Source organism: Protopterus annectens, chromosome 3.part1 (genome assembly GCF_019279795.1).
Source record: "Protopterus annectens isolate FY-2018-M chromosome 3.part1, PAN1.0, whole genome shotgun sequence".
In the NCBI taxonomy this organism is placed as follows: Eukaryota; Metazoa; Chordata; order Ceratodontiformes; family Protopteridae; genus Protopterus; species Protopterus annectens.
This window is the reverse complement of record NC_056732.1, coordinates 1454645867-1454665720: the sequence shown is the minus strand read 5'-3', so window position 1 is coordinate 1454665720 and position 19854 is coordinate 1454645867. Positions and strand designations below refer to the sequence as shown.

Genomic DNA, 19854 nt, shown 5'->3' with positions numbered 1-19854 from the left:
ATCAGCTTCTCAACTGGTTTCATGTCAGAAGTATTAAGAACAGTTTTATTCCCCTTTACAAAGAAGAACCCACCACAGATCCTGGCAACAACAGACCACTGAATCTTACCAGCCTAATCTGTAAGACAGTGGAATGCACTATTATGGAAGTCATAAACAATAATAATCACCCAACCAAAACTAGCTGGGTTTATGAAGGGAAGATCCTGCCTACTTATCCTGGAAGATTTCTTTGAAAACATTACTTTGATGAGGGCAAATATGTACACTCAGCGTACCTTAACTTGTCCCAGGCCTCTGATACCATTTTACACTCAAGCATTATAGATAAACTAATCAGTCTAAATGTAAACACTTTTGTAACTCACTGGGTAGCACACTAGCTCACAAAAGCAACTCAGCATCAGGGTGCAATAAGGCCTGTTACTAGTGGGGTATCCTAGGGTTCAGTATTGGAGTTGCTCGTATTTGGTATTTAATTCACTAATGTCAAGGCTGATACTTAGAATGTTTGACTGACCATGTTTGCAGATGACTGCAAAGTGAGGCCACCACCAGCTCTATGGAAAACACCAAAATCCCATAATAGGGTGTAACACATAGCAATAAATGGTTCCACTATCGTGGTATAAAGCTAAATGTCAAAATGTGTAGTATCATGTCTTTTGGTAAACATGACTTCCCATGCACCCACCCACATTAATGACTCCCTCCCCTCTAAAAACTGACACAGTTAACAGAGATCTACGCATTTTTGTAGACAATGAATTTTCTATTGACAACCATATACTTACCACTGTCATCATTTATTTATTTTATTTATTTAACAAAACAGCTGGATCAGATGACCATTATGGGTATATCATCCTTCTTTACTCCTCCTTTATGAGCCCCTTAATATTTAATGTTTCCTTTAGTATGTACTTGTCTAAACACATGGTCCAGCTGGGGAAAACTCAGTATTTACTCACTAAAAAGATCAAGGGCATGAGTCCCATTTGACATGAAGAATACCTTTCAAAGCTCTATCTATTCTTTTCTGCCTTATAAAGATTTTTAAAGGGTGACCCTCACCTAGACTACAAGTCCTCAAGTGACCCTGTCATCAGGGCCTCTTATATGCCCACAAAACCTGTAAAACCGCTAACACCCATACAAGCAAACTAAACCTCCACTAAAAGTAAACATAACCTGTTGGCATTACAGATACCTCTCCAAAATAATAACTTGTCTCTGTAATAGACTTTCACTTCATACTACCTTCAAATACAACCTAGGCAAAAAAAAAATAGGTGACCATAACGAGACTCCAGGTTTAATTCCACAATCCCTTATGGAAAGGGGTAACAATTAGTGGAAAATGCAGTGGCTAGGCTAAAAATGATCTTTTTTTTCAACTGCCTAGTAACAACCTATAAACCTGTGAATCTAAAGATGATGAAATCTAGGCACAATAGTGTAATGGCTACCAGAAAACAAAATAAATGTCTGCAGAATTAATATTCTAGTATCCCTTATTTACATGAGTTACCTAAAATATATAAATATATGTACACACAGGAAGAGTGGCATAAATAGTTAGTCTTGTAGCTAGCACAGAGGGTTGAAGCTGTAAACTATAGTTGCTGTGGCTCAGGGTTTGATTTCTTCGACTCACATTTGCCTACTGTGTGGCCAGAAGCAAGTCACTTAACTAGACATTGCTCCTGGGTTACCTATGAAAAGGGACTGTTTGCCCACTGGGCATACCCCGTTAACAAATGGGTATTATTATTACTATGATTTAGTATTTCCCATGAAGGTCTCCTAAATAAAAATGCAGTCCATTATTTTAGCTTTAAACTGCAATAGTGTATTACCAAATTATTTTCATATTTAAAAGGAAATATATTTATAGATACAACTGCACTTTTGTGAAATCATTTTTTGTTATAAATCATGTAAGGCCACTATTTACTGCAACTGAAAATCACACGGGTGCAACATTCCTTTACTAGCATTTGATACCTCACACATACTTGCTATTTCTGCAGATATCAGAAATTTGTTGCTGAACCTGTGTAAATACTGTAAATAAAATGAATACTCTACTTATTACAGGATTTACTCACTGTGTTTTCTGATATACATGTCATCTTTTATGTTTTGTTCTAATTACATGTAACTTTGACATTTTGTTTTGTATCACTGCACTACAGTTACCACAGACAGTGACCAAAAGTAGTCTTTTTGCATAAGTCCTTTTGCCAAGGACTTCCTAACAACAGTGGTCACATAGTGGCCAAAGGATAGTTTATTGTCAATGAAAGTGCTCTAGTCTCTAATGGCCAAGACAATTTTTAGGGGTGTGTCACCTATGTGACAGGAGCATGGATGCCTGGATTTGCCAAAGGACACTGTGCTGCATTTCTTGGAATTTAATTTGAGGCCACGGTCTAAGCACCATTTGTTACTACTTGTTAGTCCCTCCTGAAGAATATGGAAGTCAGTTCTGATATTTATGAGAGCTCTGAGTTTGCAATCATCAGCAAACTTGATCAGCCATAGGCCCCTGGTGTCGACTTTGACATCAAAGAACTAGACACCAAAGTACAGGGGTCCCAGGACATTTCCCTGTGGGACACCGCTGGTAGTTACTATTCTGGATGAGTGTGGGCCTCTGATACTAACAGACTAGGTTCTGTTGATGAGTCAGTTTGCTAGCCAGTGGCTACCATAGGGTATTACATTCAGCTGGATTATCTTGTAAGTGATGCCAGAATGTGAAATAGTACCAAAGGTGTTGGCCAAGTCCAGGTATGCGTTTGAACCAATTTGCCTGAGTTTAATGCCTCAGTGACTTGCTTAAAATACTCCACCAGGATTAGGAGGCAGGATTTGCCTTTAACTAACCCAAACTGGTTTGGGTCTATCGTTTGTAGACTACCTATGTCCTTCTAAGTTCCATAATAATGTGCTACATTGCCTTATTGATAAGGTCGGTAAGGCTTATGGGTCCGCAGTTGCCAAGATCAGTAATGGGCCACCCTTTGTGGAGCAGGATGACTGGTGCAGTTCTTCATACCTCTGGCATGAATCCAGTGGAAAGGCTGAGGTTGAAGAAACTTAAATGAGTCTGCCAGACAATGTTTGATGCTGACAAGAAGACAGCATGGCACTTATCTAGGTCCATGCAGCTAGTGTTCTTAACCTCTGAGAGAGCACTTAGGACTTGCTCAAAAGTGATTAGGGATGTAGGCATGCTAGTGTGCTGTAGATTCTTATGGGAAGATAGGGGTGTAACGTCTGAGCTAAATTTGTCCTCTAAAATGTTGGCTATGTCCTCAGGGGATGAATGTGTGGTGTTATTTTGCCTTAACTCCACACATTGTTGGACATTACTTCTAAGGTTCCTGAATTAGCTGAAAAGGGCTTCATGGTTATCCTTAGCCTGGGTAGCAATTCTCACGTCACACTTGCTTTTGAAAATTTTGATTTTTGCTTATAAGATTTTTGTTCTCTAGCTTATGGTGTGTTAAAGATGCTTTTATGGGCTATGAGTTTCTTCCTTTCATTGTATATTTTGGTAATACCAGGGTTCCACCATATGGGTTTGCTCTAAAATTTGGCAATGTAGTTATGGCTTACAGGGACCAATGTCTCAATGTAAGCTTGGGAGTAGGTATAGAACATATTTGTGAGTATGATGCATGTGAAGTGGGTCTTCGAAGTGATGGGGTGTTTCAATTTCATCATGTCATCAATTAGCTGGAATAGATTTACCCTGAAGTAGTCTCTGAAGAAGGGTTTTGAGTTAACTCACGTTTTGTACTTAAAGTAAATGTTATTGCATGGAGCCCAGATTTGATTTGGTAACTATGGGCGTTGTTCATGGGGGGGCTATACTGGTGAGAACCAGGTCCAATGATTTTGAGCTGCTCACTGGGATTTGGTCTAGCTGGTTGAAGGAGTTGGCATTACTGAACTCCAGGAACTTTTGCACGTGCATATTTGTTGAATTATAGGTTCCCCTGTTAATGGAGGGGCAGTTGAAGTCACCCTACAGGATAGTGTTGATTAATTTAGTGAGGAATGTTAAACTGTTTCAATATGTCCTGTGATCTGCCAGAAACATGGAGTAGGTAGTTGGCAGTGATGTGCTGGTGCTTTCCTTTATTGTGAGAAGGATGTGAAAAGGTTTGGGGTCATTGTACTGCATTGAGTCTGGAGGTAAAATTCTTTTATAGAAGCATACAATATGCACCTTCCAGCTATGTCTTCCAGTTCAGCACTGGGTTGGAAGAAGTTGTAGACACTGAAACCCTGCACCGTGGTGGTGTTTTTAGTATTTCAGTAACTAGGCATATATTATATTTAATGTAGCTGCAAGGGGATCATTAGATAAGGGTAACTGTAGTGAGGGAAAAATATGTAATTCTTTTTACATTTCACACGTTTGTGTGACCATTTTACTTTTTAGTACCTCTACAATCTTTTTCACACGGTCACACAACACAGTTAATCAGTAACCTGACAAAACTAAATCACAGACTGAGGATCTAATATAATTCTGTACATATACATCAAAGTTAAAACAAAATGGTACAAGCACATCTTCAAGACAGCAGTGTCTTAAATATTTTATTTGTCACAAGGCAATAAGGTGCTATCTGAGTAATGCTTTATGACTTGTTTTCTCAAGTGTCTCACCATCTGGAATGAAGAGATTATATCCAATACAATATACAAGCAGTCAGGTCAGGCTGGTGGTCTAAGCACTGGACAGTATCACTCCCCTCTATCCATCTTTTCCCAACATGAGGGTGCGCACTTCTAAGACAGTTTGAGGCAGATGGCATCAGCCTGCTGCTATGTAATTATCATAGTAGTGTAGTTTCATAGATACCCAAGCATGTTTAGTCATATTCAGTATTTTGGCATGCCAACACACACAAAGGGATACCTCACATTTACTTTGTGATACATAGTTTAATGGCAGGATATTGTGGTAGCTAAAATTAATCAGAAGTTAAGTGGCTTTGGATGCTGAATGGGGTCAGTTAGTCAATTAGACTGTAGACACTATTACTTGATGGAGAGGGTGGTACAGGGCACTTGATATGATTGCTTGTAGGATTAGAACAGTGTAAATCACTAGAAGAGTTAAAAGTTGCTGAATGCTCAGCAAGAAAAGGATGGGACAAGGTCACATGCAAGACAGCTGCACATAGACTAGCTGCATACTCAGATGGCCTCAGAAAGCAGTGGTTTTCTTCCATCTGTATCTTCAGTCACTTATACAGCACTTTAGCTTGGTGGTGGGAAGGAGCTGGTTTTAGTGACAGCTACCCTGCTGCACCGCTGAGGATATGCACTTCAGTACACTTTTCTCTTTGTAGCATCCATACAGTCAGTAAACACAACACTCAAGATGCATGATGAGATGGCAGACTGTTTAGCAGCCTACCTTTGCTCTGCAAATATGAATCTGATTTTCTTTTTCATTTTTTATTTTCATTTTCTGCTCTTCTCTACCGGAGTCTCCACTCACCAGGTCCCATCAAATGTCTCTACTTTACCCAGGTCTGTAGTAAAACGAGGTAAAGGTCAGCAAATCCATCCGTAATAATACTTCAAGATGAGATTTCACTTTTATTGTCTGTAACTGCTTTCCCCAGGACACTCTTTTGTGACAAAGTGCCCCAAGTAAATGCAGTGGAGCTAAGCAGATGCAGCATTCCTTACTCGGGTAAGGAATATGCCCAGTATTGAAGCTCTAACAATTCTACTGTCACCACACTCCCACTTTTTTGCCCATGGTTTCTACTGGAGACACAAACACGAGGGGTTTCCCTTGGGGAAATAGCTGAACCTCAATCCACCTCCCAGGAGGCAAGAAGAAAGCTTAGTGTCTTCCTTCTTCTCCACCACAGCTAAACACCCCAGTGGCTAAGCTGTTAAATGATCCTGGGAAGCCATTAACAACACAAGTAGTTGCCTTCATCCCATGACAGTGGATTAGCTAATTGCAATATGGCTTTTAACACTGGTCAGAGGGTTGCAGGAACTGCTATGAATTAGTATGAAGAGTGTGGGGGATATATATTTATTAACTATATGAAAATATCAATTTGATCACAGACTCACACAAATATCATGGAGCATGGATTATGGATGTGATACAGGGCATGGGAAGAGATATACCATACATATACATTTACCTTTTATTCCTGGTGTGCTTACACATAAGTTACAGAATTTGTAAAGACATTATCAGGTTGGAAAGGAAGGGAGAGCAGAGTTTCTTAAAAAATTCCTGTTGTGGTACCACTTTTTGGAAAGGTATTTGATTTTCATATTTTTATATATATGTGTAGTGAAAGCTGACAGGTAGCATTGTTTACGCAACATAAAATCTACAGTAAGTGCAGAACGTCCACATTTCTCATAAGCAATTATGTCTGACAGTTAACATTTTCACTGATGCTGATTGTGGTATGATATGTTGTACATGAAGGCACAACAAAGAATGCATGCTGCTATGCAATATATTTGCTTATCACATTATACTATCAGCACACTAGCAATCAGTATTTTTTTTGCAGAGACAAAAGACTGCAAGCTGCCTGCTTGCTAAACATGAATCTCTTTACTACGTTTATGAATATGTTTTTCAAGCATAAATGCATCCCTTTTATGTGCCTTACTGTTTTTTCAGCTCAGACTATTTTGTGTACCTTTCATGATTTGTTTTTATCATTAAAACTATAACTGTTTTTAAGTTTTCTTTGCCGTAAAGGCAAAAAGATATCCATAGTGTAACTTTATCAACTACTGACTGCATTACCTAGATTTCCGCAGTGTCATTATAATCAAACAGGCTACTAAAAAGGGATGCTATTTAACATGCAGCATTTCACAAAAAGAGAGAAAACAAGGAAGCAAACCTGTTGCCAAACAATGAAAAGTTCTGACTAATGGAATAATGTGGGATGGAACAGGTAGAAATCTGAAAATGCGACAGAAAAGCAGACCTCTTCTTAGAGCTAGATGCGGAGTTTGAGCTGACTCCTGGAGGCATGTCGCTATAAAAAGAGTTGACAACATCGCCAGACTTTTTTACATAATCTCCCTGTGGTTCTCCTCTGAAGCATAATGAAGATTAGAAACAGTTAGTAAACAGGGGCATTAGATGAACAGAACACAGCACACATGGAGACAGTATGTGAGAATTCAGCCAGTTCATCACAGCAACAAAAATATATTCAGACAAATACATTAACAAGACACAGATACCAGCAGCATAGCTATGCTTACACAGGTGGGCCAAAGACGCAAAGGCCTACACAAGTCACACTTGTTAAAACTGTAGGAGGTATGTTAAGTCTCAATTACAGACAACGCACAGCATTGTGCAAAAGTAATACCAGTTATATTTGACATAATAGTAGCAGAAAGTGGTTTGCAAAATTTCAAGTCAGAGGACTTAATAGCTCTGGTGGGCTGAAAGCTTGCATTCTCTTACACTGCAGCTGATTGATTCAACTATTACATCATAATGTGCCTTCCACTCAGAAACACAAAGAACATTTCATTACTACAGGTTTAGAATAACATTAATGTTATCATAATAAAACAGTATGCTAACAGTCTGATTTAAAGTCGTTCGATTCTGTTGTGATCCTATAACTCATTTCCAAATTGGTTAAATATTAAACATTCCTGTAAACGATTGCTGCCAGTAATCCAGCCCTGTAACACTGAGAAGTGAGTTGCCACCAGATCAGGCTTGAGGACACTACCAAGATATCTAACACAGGAATAAAAAGTGGGAGTAACAGTATATAGCATGTAATGGCAGTGGCATACTGCTGCTGTCAAAGCAATAATAAACACATGCTACAAGGCATTCAATGTCTTCCACATTAGCTTCCATCTCCTCAGCAGGGCATCCAGGAGGGTGAGCACACATGCCATACAATGTTCTTCTATATTAATTGGGCAGGTAGAAAACTTATGAGACTTTAGACTTGGCATGTTCTGACTTGCTGTCTTATGAGTCGCATCTACTTCTTATGAGTCTTCCGTCAGCCACTGCCTCCCATGGAGTTTTCAATGCAAAGGTTGAAGCAGAAGTAGGTTGCCAGGTCTTCTCTCCCATTTCACACATGCACACATCTACACGCAGTTTACATTAACCAGTCTGTAGCATGTTCTACTATATAACAGACAGTTTGCCTGTACAGTTCATAAAGTCGTCCTGTCTAGCATTACATTAAAATTACTTAGGGATTTTGAAACTTTGATGTCTTCTAGTGTGATATTCCATGAATTTAAAATCATGTCCGCAAACCAAGTAATGGCAACAAATTCTTCAAAAGAAATATCAAATTCATAGCTAGGGTAGCTCTCATTAAACTACAACACCTATATGGCTTTACACATCCCACACATTCAAGTAAATATTTGTCAATATCAACTCACCTTTCATTATGGATCAACTGATACACTATAAATTTAGTTATTTTTATAGCTCTGACCATTCTCCAGAGTTAAGAAATTCTAACAAAGCTCTTTTAGAAAAAAAGTAAATGCATAAATTCAAAGTAATGCAATCTGCAAGTAATGCAGTGCAATTAAACATAATTAATTATGACCAAGTTTTACATATATATATATATATATATATATATATATATATTTATATATATATATATATATATATATATATATATATATATATATATATATATATATATATATATATAAAACACTAAACTAATAAAAACACATTTTTAAAGTATAAAAATTAATCTGTATGTTAAAAATTGCATTTTCTAGCTAGGTGCGGGCAGAACTTCTTGCCACCCCTGCTGTACTAAAACCCAGCCCATGACCTCATATAGCTCTCATCTTCTTTGCTCAGGAATAATGAACACAGCCCAAAATACTGGGGGCACGAAGGCCCAAAATCTGGGATAAGTTTTAAATATTTTTCAAATTTACTTAAACTATTAACAGGTCAACAGGTTTTGCATCCACATGCATTTTCTAAACAATAAGATGTATGAAATACTAATACCTCACATTAGTGGCAAACTTTATCCCTGAGTGATTCACCAGAAAATTACAAAAAATATGACAGTCATGGCAAAAAAATCTAAAGCAACATTCTGCAAAACTAGGGATAGGTTTAAGGTATGCATGGTTCAAAAGAGTAAAATATATTTCATCAATTACTATTACAAACTTAAAATGATATCCATCAGTTCTGAGCACTCTCTGTTCAAAAGCCTATCCAAAGCACTGTGACTCACCAATAATGAATCAAAATTAGTAGGATGTTCATAGGCTGATCTCCATTACAACAGTCTGTCAATCAATTCTGCAACATGAAAAATATCCTTCAATTCATCTTCAGCATCATCAATATTGCAGCTTCAGAACAGCAAAGTTTAAAGACCACCCTCACCAGTTCTGAAATTTTGTAATCACGAATCTGAACATGGAGATTCTCAGAGCTGCTCGTACAAACAGCTGATCCATTATTTTGATCAGTTGAAAGCTTAGGATGAAATGTACTTTAATAGATCATTACAATAGAGTTTAATCAAAAAAAAAAAATCGATGTTGACAGGCATCTTTGATGTCTGTAGATGTCCTATAATACGGTCTGAGGAACATACAGGTGGAAAGATATACGCTTCACAAAGGAAAGTGAAAATAGTATGTCACGATGTACTGAAAATCATTTGTTCATTCCTATTACACATTCTTTGAGTGACAGGATGAAACCTTCAGGGTATGCTGCACAAGTCCAGATAATATGGTGTGATAAAAGCGGAAGATATGATTGACAGACTTTAAAGCCAAAATGTTTGTGTGTTCTCAGTAGTCCCTGTGTGAAGACCTAAAAGTGCCACGTGACACATCTTTGAATCATCTCAACACTACATAGTTATGTTGCAAACAGACCCATAGGACTCATACGACCAGAAACAAAGAGCTGTTGAAAAAAGTGGTTAAGAATTTTTCATGAAATAATAGCGAGTTTTGCCTTAACAGGCTGCCAGTTTAGAGGATTAATGTTATGAGCTCTTAGTAAGCTTTATCCAGTGGGTCTGTGTTTGACTGTGTTGCTCTCCATTTGCTAGTGTGAGACTCTATGTAAATCACTCCACCAGAAAGTACACAAATTGTCCCTGAAAAGAAGGGGATCTATATTAGATCATCGAAGTGTTAATACTTTGAATGGTCTAATATCGAACCGAATACAGCGAACGCTGAAAATAGCGAAGCTGCAGATAACCAAATTTTTTCCTAGGGAAAGAATTTCGTTGTCTGTTTCCGTGGCTTCGCTATTTTCAGCACTGTGGTGGAAAGTTACGAGTTGGGTTCAGGTAAGTGTGTGACTGTGTGGACGTTAGGGTTAGGGTGGGGTGTGTGAGTTAGGGTTAGGGTGCAGGTGAGGTGAGTGTGAGATAGTGATACACTTTAGGGTTAGGGCAAGGTATGTGAGTTACGGTTAGAGCGCGAGTGAGTCAGTGATAGTGACGGACCTTAGGGTTAGGGCTTGGGTTATGGATAGTGGCTAGATAGTACTGTAATTTCAGTTTAGTGTAGGGTTAGATGTAGGATTTTAAGTGTATGTGTGTGGATTGCTGTTTTTTGTTGTGCTTGTGTTGTGTGCATATTTCTTGGAACAGCGAATTGGGAAAAAATTCGCTGTTCTGAGCTTTCGATGTTTTTAGATTTCATGGTTAGAAGTTCGAGGCTGTTGTATTCGATGATGTGCTGTTTCGTTGAACTGATATAGACCCAAAGAAGGCATTGTACCTAGTGGGTTTACCTGAGTTGAGGCTTGATGTGTGTTATGATGGAACTTCTCAGACATAAAAAGAGTAATGCATTAAAAAATATCAAGTCCAAGTAATTAACTCTCAGAAACAGATTTTCCTTCAGTCTGGCAGTTTGAACACAGGAAGCTATAAGCTATCAATGAGTTGCTAGCTATAATCCAGGCATAGCCGGCTTTAGGCATAGGCCAACTAGGTGGCCGCCTAGGGCGCCGCTCTAGCAGGGGCACTTTTTCAGTGTTTATTTGGAGTAGGTAGACCAGGATGGGAGCACCGGGTGGTGTGGTGGGGAGTACCATGGAGCCCTTTTGCCTATGGTGCCAGTTGACCTAAAGCCACTCCTGAATCCAGGGTTTGATTCTCTCATCCTCCACCTGCCTATAATGTGACTCTGACAAGTTTCTTAACCATCAGTACTCTTGGGAGGCCGGACTGGGTTTTTCAATGGTCTGTTGGACTGCATGTCCAGCAACTACATGGATTAAATATAGTATTAGAAAGTCTTTACATGCTTTTGCACTTTGCTTGTTGCTAAACAGAACTAAATGCAATGCACACAGGCAGTTATGCTGCAAAGCCATGTATGGTCCACCCTATTCCTTTTGTTGATGTTACTTTCACATGTATTCCTGGTCATCTTCATAAAGATAGTATCAAAACTATTTCTACCATACTCTGTTTCACCTTTACCAGTTGTACCTCACCCTAATTTTATCAACCTTCCCTACTATATCCAGAATTGTAGTTGGGTTACCTGCACCCCATTCAGTCCCCAGAACTGGTTCCCCCCAACTTAAAGCTGTGGGCCAGAAAAGTTCTTCTGCAATATTTTATTTATAGAAAGCAGCGTACTACAGTTACTATCATACCTCATACAGTTCAGTCATGACTGCAAATGCAGTATCAGCATTCATTTATAAAGCTGCAATATCATTTCAGTTTCATAAGTCAGTGTCAGTACTTTACGTCTTGTACCATGGCACCTGCCAATTGTGCCCCCAAACAGCTTACACCATTTTACCTTACCCTAGATATGACTCTGACTATACTTTCTCTCCCTGTGAACCTGTTACCTGCTAACTTAGTGACTCTTTCTGGCTGGTCTCTCACATACTTCACAAGATTAAAACCATAGTCCAGGGGTTGATTCTCTCCAACTCAGTTTGCCTACTGTGTGATTCTTCTGAGCAAGTCACTTAACCTGGCAGTGTTTGTGGAAACAGGTGATTACAATTATAGTGGAACTACTTGGCTACTGACTATATTAACACATTATCAAAAGGTGCCAAGTTATCTCAGCACAGCAGGAAAGGGACATTATGGAGGTTCCTTAGACGACTTATTTTTGGCATATCTACGTTTTTCTTTTAAAATCAGCATAAAACTGATTTAAAAAATGCAATTATTTCTTATAACACTTGTTGAGCAAGTTTTTCTCCATATTTTGTTCCAGCTCTCTGTCAACCGGTACCCCCCAAGCAATCGGTCCAATGATTAGCCATCACTATATTGAGGGTCAGCCAATCAGTGCCATCAATTAGACATTCATGAGGGGTGTTTGCAGGCTTTTATGCTTCTTCCCAAGTGCCAGGGAAAAGTGTGCAGTCAGCTGTCTGAAGAGGATATTTCCTCTCTTTGGAAGGAGCATTCCCTCCAAGCAGCAGCATCAGCAGTGGTTTCCCAGTCTCTACCAGTAGACCCTCACTGCCCAGTGTGTCCTTGAGTTCATGCTAACCTCTCCCAGCTACCTGCAAGAGGTAAGCCAACCATGCTACTTCACTACCTCTTCCTTATTTGCCTTGTCCAGGGCAAGGGCCAATAACTAATCCTCGCTCACTTAGGTCACAGTCAGGGCCCTATCCTTCTCCACCATGCAACTGGACTACTTTTGGGTTAATTATTTCACAACGAACCCACAGCTTCCCATCAAAAAGAATGGAAAATCCAATCTATAAGTAAATTATCATGCTATTCACTAGCATGATGTCTTGCTTCCATCCATTTCATATAGTAACGAATGGCCAGCCAATCCATGTTCTAATATGTACAGAAAGCACTTGAGAATGATTGTTCTGAGCATCTAATCTCAGTGTTTCCCTGGTCATCTATAGTCATTTGACTAGAGATGCAAGGAAGAGCAGATACTCCAGTTTTTAGCAATGTTGTTTCTCTTACCCTTATCTTTATTTAAAATACTGGCAGGACATAAAATATATCTGGTGGCAGTAATAACAGTACTTCAAGCAATTGTTATTCATTTGTTTTTGCTGTTCATTTTTTTATTGTTATGAATATTGTGGGACATTACAATTGCAAGTTCAAATGCATTACCATGGCCAATATTTCTTTCACTTTCTTTGTGATCACACATTGGAAGTGAATACCAGAAATAATTTTTTATGAAGAGGGTTCTGTGTATAAGGACAGCATAGTCCTCACCTCTGCATATTTGTAAGCTGAGAGTTGAAAATGTAACCCTGGCACTGAAGTCTGGCAGTTAGTGCACAGGATTAAGTCTAAGCATGGTTAAGAAGCACCTTCCTGAGGTACAGTGTTTGATTCCCTTATCCTTCATTTGCTTGTGTGATCTTCAGTAAGTCACTTCGCCAGATGGTGTTTTGGGACTACTGGGATACTGCGCTAGGCTCCTCAGTGGTGTCCTGGACCACATGCCTAATAACTATGTATAAACCTATGAGGGTGTGACACCATTTGTGATGTTTCTCACCCCTTGTGATAGATCAGTTGCTAAGGACTTTTTTTGTTTTGTTCTTTGTTTTTTTCCCAGGACCCCACCTGATGGCTCTTCTACTTGCACCCAGTTGGCACATTCATTCCATGGAGATGGGAACTGGGCATTCCCGAGCTAGATGAGAGCCCTATGACTCACTCACTCCTGCCTGTTGGGAAGCCCCTTGAGTCCATTCATTGCCCCAGCAGTGAATGTTGAGTGAAAAGAAGTGGGCCAACTTACTGATCCTGCAGGGAAGCCTTCCATCTCCCAGCAGGACACCAGTCACTTGGCAGCTCCTTGATCAACACTGCATGCTAACTCCATGAGGAGGGTGTTATCCTGAATCCTCTTATCTGTGCATCCACACAATAACATTGTGTGCTCCCAGGTTCATGCTCTATTGGGACAGCACAGTACAGTTGTATAAGTAAACTTACCATAATAGTAGATGGTTGAATGATCACTGTTGCAGTAGCCTAAGATTATATCCTGCATTGGATATAAACGTGAGCCAGCTTCCAAAGCTTCAGGGCACCTTTCACATGCTGAAACCATTAGTCATCTTGAGACGAGCTGACTGAAAGTCAGATTTAGGTGCCATGCCGTTCAGAGTTTTCTTGCCAACAGAGAGAGGAAAATTAAAACCATGAGATGATAGTGCTAGGAAAGTAAAAAAAAAATACATGTCTACACCCAGGCAAAAAAAAAATTAAACAAAAAATAGGGGGATGGGAAGGAGGGAGGGGGCAGCCACTGCAGCAGTGATCAATTGAACATTTACTATTACGGTAAGTTTACTTCACAACTGTGCTATGGTCATCATTATAATTAATGTTGTAGTAGCGTAAGATATATTTACCATAGCTTTGAAGAATTGAGAGATGGAGGGAAAAGATCCAGGTGCCCTTGGAGAATGGTCCTAGCAAAGCATGTCTTAGACCTGCAGAAGTAATCTAGTTTATAGTGCTTTGTAAAAGTATTTGCAGAGGATGGAGTTGTTGCTTCTAGAATCTAATTATTTCAAAAAAGCCGTAGAAGAATCCAAGTCACTGGCATAGTTAGCCTTGATCCTGCCTGGAATATTTTTGTTGGGGTGTAAATAACAAAAGGTAATAGCCTGAGACAGTGATTTGGAAATAATCTGCTTTGACACAGGTTGTCGTTTCTACTTACCTTCACAAGAAATGAACAACTGATCAGATGTTCTGAAAGATTTTGTTATGTCAAGATAACACAAGTTGTCTGTGGACATCCATAGTATTAAATATTCCTTCTTCCTCATTTTTAGGCTTTGGAAATAAGAGACAAAGATGGATAGATTGGCTTAAGGTAAACCAGGATACCAATTTATACCTAAAGAAAGGATTACTTCTCCAAAAAAAAAAAAAAACTCTCTTTGTGGAAAATAAGACTCTCCCACTATAGGAGTCTGCAACTCACATACTATTTTTGCAGAGGTCAGAGCAATGAGTAAGACATCCAAGATAAGAACCTGAAGTCCGCCTAATGAGCTGGTTGAAATGCAGAGTTAGGTTTTCAAACATGAAATTAGGATCCCAAGGAGGAGCCACTGGTTTTCAGAGAAGCTTCTTATACAGAAACCCTTTTAGAAACACTTTTACATGAGACTGAATTGAAAGAGGGGTATCCATGGGCGACATGTTGAAATGTCTGACAATCAAACTTTGACAGAGGAATAAGACAGGTTGTAGGATAGCAACTCACATAAATACTGTAAATTATGGAAAGACTAGCTCTGAACGGGTGCTGGTTATGTTGCTGGCACCAACTAGAAAACATTTTCCATTTATCAATGTATGATCTTCTAGTTGCAGGCTTTCATGCCTACATTAATATGTACTGCATGTTCTTGGGAAACAGGTGCCTAAAAGGTATTAAAGCCCTCTCATTTAGGCAGTCAGCTGCAGTTGTTCAGGGTTGTGATGTATAAAACACCCCCTGCTCTTGTGTGAATAGATCAATTCAGTGAGGAAGTTTGTGGTAATTGCCCCTGGCCATTTCCAAAAGAAGGGAGAACCACTGTTGCCAGGGCCAAAAGGGAGTCACAACAATGATCTTTGGGGAGTACTTCTGAATCTTCAGAAGTATCCTGGTAATTAGTGGAGAAGGGTGGAAAGGCATACAGGAACATTTGTGTCCAGGAAAAATAAAAGGCATCAGTCTTCCAGGCCTTCTTGCCCTGGAACAGAATTTTGCCAGCTGATATTTAGAGAGGAGGCAAAAAGATCTATTTGAAGTGCTCTCCACAGATGATGAAATCTTAGCACACTATTTGATTCAGTTTCCGTTCGTGAGGATCTATCCTGGTCATGTTCAGTTTATCAGCCACATAGTTTTGCTCTGACAGGACGTAAGATGCCCTTAGAATGAGACTGTGCTGAGAAGCTATATCCCAAGTTAACATGGCTAGTCTGCAAAAGGGGCATGACCTGGTTCCTCCTTGTTTGCTTATGTAACACATCAATGTGGTGTTATCTGTAAACACTTGACGATTTCCCAGGTACCAAAGATGATGCAGGAAGTTGAGAGCATTTATAAGAGCTAGCATCTCTTTTATAATTATGTGTTTTGTTCTGTTTTTTTTTTGTTTCAAAGGCACTGCACCTTTATGTCCCTTGGCACTGCTCCTAAAGCAAAGTCTGAGGTGTCTGCTGTGGCAGACTGCTTTGGAGCAGGACAGGAGAATGGACGATCTGCATTCTGAAAAATTTGATGTCTTTACCACATGATCTTCATTTTTACAAATCCTAAGACTGTAATTTGAAAAGTCAATGGCTGTAGATGCTGAGGCCATATAGAGTTCAGACAATGTTGTATGTGGAGTCTTGCATGTTGTATCATGAGAATCATGGACACCATGAGAATAAAGAATCCTGAATAATTAGCTTGCTGATATAGAAGTCTGAGTGGAAAACCCCAGAAATATAGATCTATTTTTCCTGTGAAATAAAAGCTCCTTGTAATGAGGTATACAGCAGGCACACTAGAAAAACAATCCTGTGAGAGGGAGTAAGAAAAGACTTCTGAATGTTCTCTTGGAATCTCAGCCTATGTAGGAGATCCCTTGGCCAAAAGAGAGATCCTGACACTTTGAAAATGACTCTGCAAAGATAAGTAAGAAGTCTAAATAAGGAAAAAAATGGATACTGTGCAGTATGCAGTGGGCTGTCATATGGGCTAGACATACTGTGAACACTCTTGGAGCAGTGGATAGCCCAAAGGGTAAGGCAGAAAACTGATAACGTGATCCAGACACACAAAACCTTAAGACATGCTTGCAATTTGGATGAATAAGAATCTGATAATAAGCATATTTTTAAATCTAAGGACATGAAGTAACTCAGATGAGAAAGATGGGGTAATAAGTTGTGAACTGACAGCATTTTGAGCTTAGGTACCATCAGAAACTGGATCAGGAAGGAAAGGTCTAGAACTGGTATCCAAGAATCTTCTCTCTTCGACACCAGGATCATTCTTGAATGATATACCTCTTCTGACAGAGTATATAAAACAACTTCTATTACCCCCTCAGACAGCATGTGATGTAAGACAGGAGGGAAGAGAAGAATTTGGTCTGGCAGTTGAGGAGGAATTCCCTGTAAGGGACAGAGATCATCTCACTGTCACGTGCAGCCTAGATGGATCACATTTAAGGACCCATTTATCTAAAATAACCTGATGTCAAAGTGGAAAATGGAGCTTTAGACATTTTGGGAGGGTTAAGAGACTTACATGGTGGGAGGGGGGACAAGGTCCCTCATATAAATATTCTGACTTACCAAACTGTCCTTTGTTTTCGGGGAGGCCCAGCTTGCTTTCTTTTTTTTTTTTTGGAACATCTCTGACAATGCTTTTTAAGCATTTTCTTACAGGCATTTTGCTGGGACTGTTTAATTTACTTTTTACTAAAGTTAGATGAGCTAAGAAATGTACCACAAATAAACTAATAAATCCAAGGCAAACACTTAACCAGGCAGAAATGACACCAAGATGAATCCAATCACTCTTTAATTTAGCGCTTTTGTTAGGTATAAGACTTCTTCAGAATACAACAAATTAAAACATCACAGTTTAAATAGTACCCCCTGACCAATCACTACAGCAGACATTACATCATTTCCTCAGCATTCAATGCCATTAATAGTAATTCATGATAAAATTACATATATTTGCATATATTTATATTAGACAATATAAAAATGTAAAAATGTGAAAAATAAGAAATATAAAAAATTGTTAAAACATTATTATAAATGTTAATGCACCATCTATAAAATTTATGCATGGTTCATATCATGAACATAGATTTAAGTCTCAACAAAGGGCACATCGAAATCTTGTCATTCAGCCCTGGGGCTTGGTAAGCATTTAGTTTAATTTGCCACTTCAGCTCCAGAAACTCCAAAAAATCATCAACTGGTCCCACCCCGTGGCCCCAAATCAACCTGTTCCACAACAAAAAACCTAAATCCATGTTGAGGGTGACTACTAATATGTTTATATAGGGCATTTTTGTCATTTTTATGTTTAATGTCATAGAGGTGTTGATAAATTCTTAATCTAAGTGCATTTTTTTGGTTTTTACCATGTAGTAACACTCACAGGAGTCACATGCTGCCACATAGACAACCCCTTTACTATAGCAATAGTGTTTTTTTGCAGTTTTTATACTCCCAAACTTTTTAAAAAGTTAGATGAGGGAGCAAAGAACATTGGAAAACTTAAGAGAAGGAAGGCTGAAAAATCTGCAATACTCCCTGAATCAACCTTCCCCTCTCATCACATGTTTTTGATGACTCTTGCTGCAGAAGGTCCATAAATAGCTCTCTGTCCAAGGGAGAATTAAAAAATTAATTCTTGACATCCTCTTGGAGGTTCTGACAACACAGCCAAACAAACCTCTTCCAAGCAGCTCCAGTAGAAACAGCCCTGGAAGTAGTATGACTGGAAGAGGAACCCCAAGAGTCACAGGCACATTTTAAACAATGAGCAATGATGTGCAATGACTTGGGAAATAACAGAAACCAAATTACACAAAGCACATTTCTCCTCACAAGAAGAAACAGATGTTGACATTTTCAGGATTAGCCATGATAATCGTCAACATATGAACCCGGCAACTGAGAATTCTAAAAATTAAAATTGCAGAAGCATGAAGCAAACACATTTTCCCAAACATGACAAAAGCCTTCCCATTCTTGCCATAAGGAGCGGGATTAGTGTTAACATATTTAGTAGCAGCTGGATTCACTAAAGAAATAGCTACTGAATCAAGTCTGTGATTAGTGTACAAAAGCTTAAAAGACTGAATAACTTGATATAATCTATCTGCTTTTTTAGGAGCAGCAGGCTCTTAAGGAAATTGCAGGCTTTGGCAAAAACATCCTCTATTGCAGACAGAACTGCAGGAATAGGTGAAAGTCCTGGAAATTCCAATTGCAACAAATCATAATATTTTCGGAGGAATTTCAAAACCTCATTATTTTCTTACTGGGAAAATTATTAATCCTGGAAATAGTCTCAAAAACAGAGAGTTCTTCATAGGGAGAATCAGATACCACACACTCCTCAAAATTTGAATCAGACATCTGTGGAGAAAGAACTGCATCTGTCCCTTCACATTCCTCAACAGGTTCAATCTCTTGAATCTCTTCAGGGAAAGAGGAATCAATTTTTTTCTCTTACCAGAACCAATTTTCAAACAAGGATCAACGACCTTTACTAGAACCTGAGCGAATCCTAACAAATTACTCTTATCCAGAATAAATGACAAAGGAAAAGACAAATGTTTAGTTTTCTGTTTATTTTTGACAGGAATTTCTGAAGAAACATATCCAGTATTGTCAATAACTTCCCCAGAAATGGGCACAATATTCTGGCTAAGCTCATTCTCCCAAGACTGACAAAAGTGACTCTCCTTTGCCTGCTAAGAAGACTCCAACAGCTGCAGTGGACAAATGTAATCCTTGGTTGATGGCAGCTTTAGGGACTACACCACAGGGATCTGAAAAAAAGATGACTGGTCTGAGGAACCAACTTTGACCACTGCAGAGCAACCCACCTGTGGCTGAAGTAAAGTATCAGTCGACTGTGGTGGCATGGCTGATTACGAATCTTTTTTCTTTTTGTGACTGGAAGAAGGACCAAACAAGGAACTGGTTTGCTGTGCCATGGTCACGGTGAAAATGGTGCATGATTCTCAGGAAGCTTGGCAGCAATAGTTGATACAACAGGTAAGTGGGGAAAAAAGTAACCTTTTCCCCA

The 19854-nt window shown here is 39.0% G+C and overlaps 1 protein-coding gene across 1 annotated transcript in view; it reads right to left on the bottom strand.

Annotated features, from left to right (window-relative positions):
* ADAM22 (ADAM metallopeptidase domain 22) overlaps positions 1-19854 on the bottom strand; it is a 2281988-nt gene that overhangs the window by 236638 nt on the left and 2025496 nt on the right. Inside the window, exon 27 of the mRNA XM_044066314.1 lies at positions 6927-7124. Within this exon, the coding sequence (XP_043922249.1) occupies positions 6927-7124 (198 nt within the window). The remainder of the gene's footprint in view (positions 1-6926; positions 7125-19854) is intronic.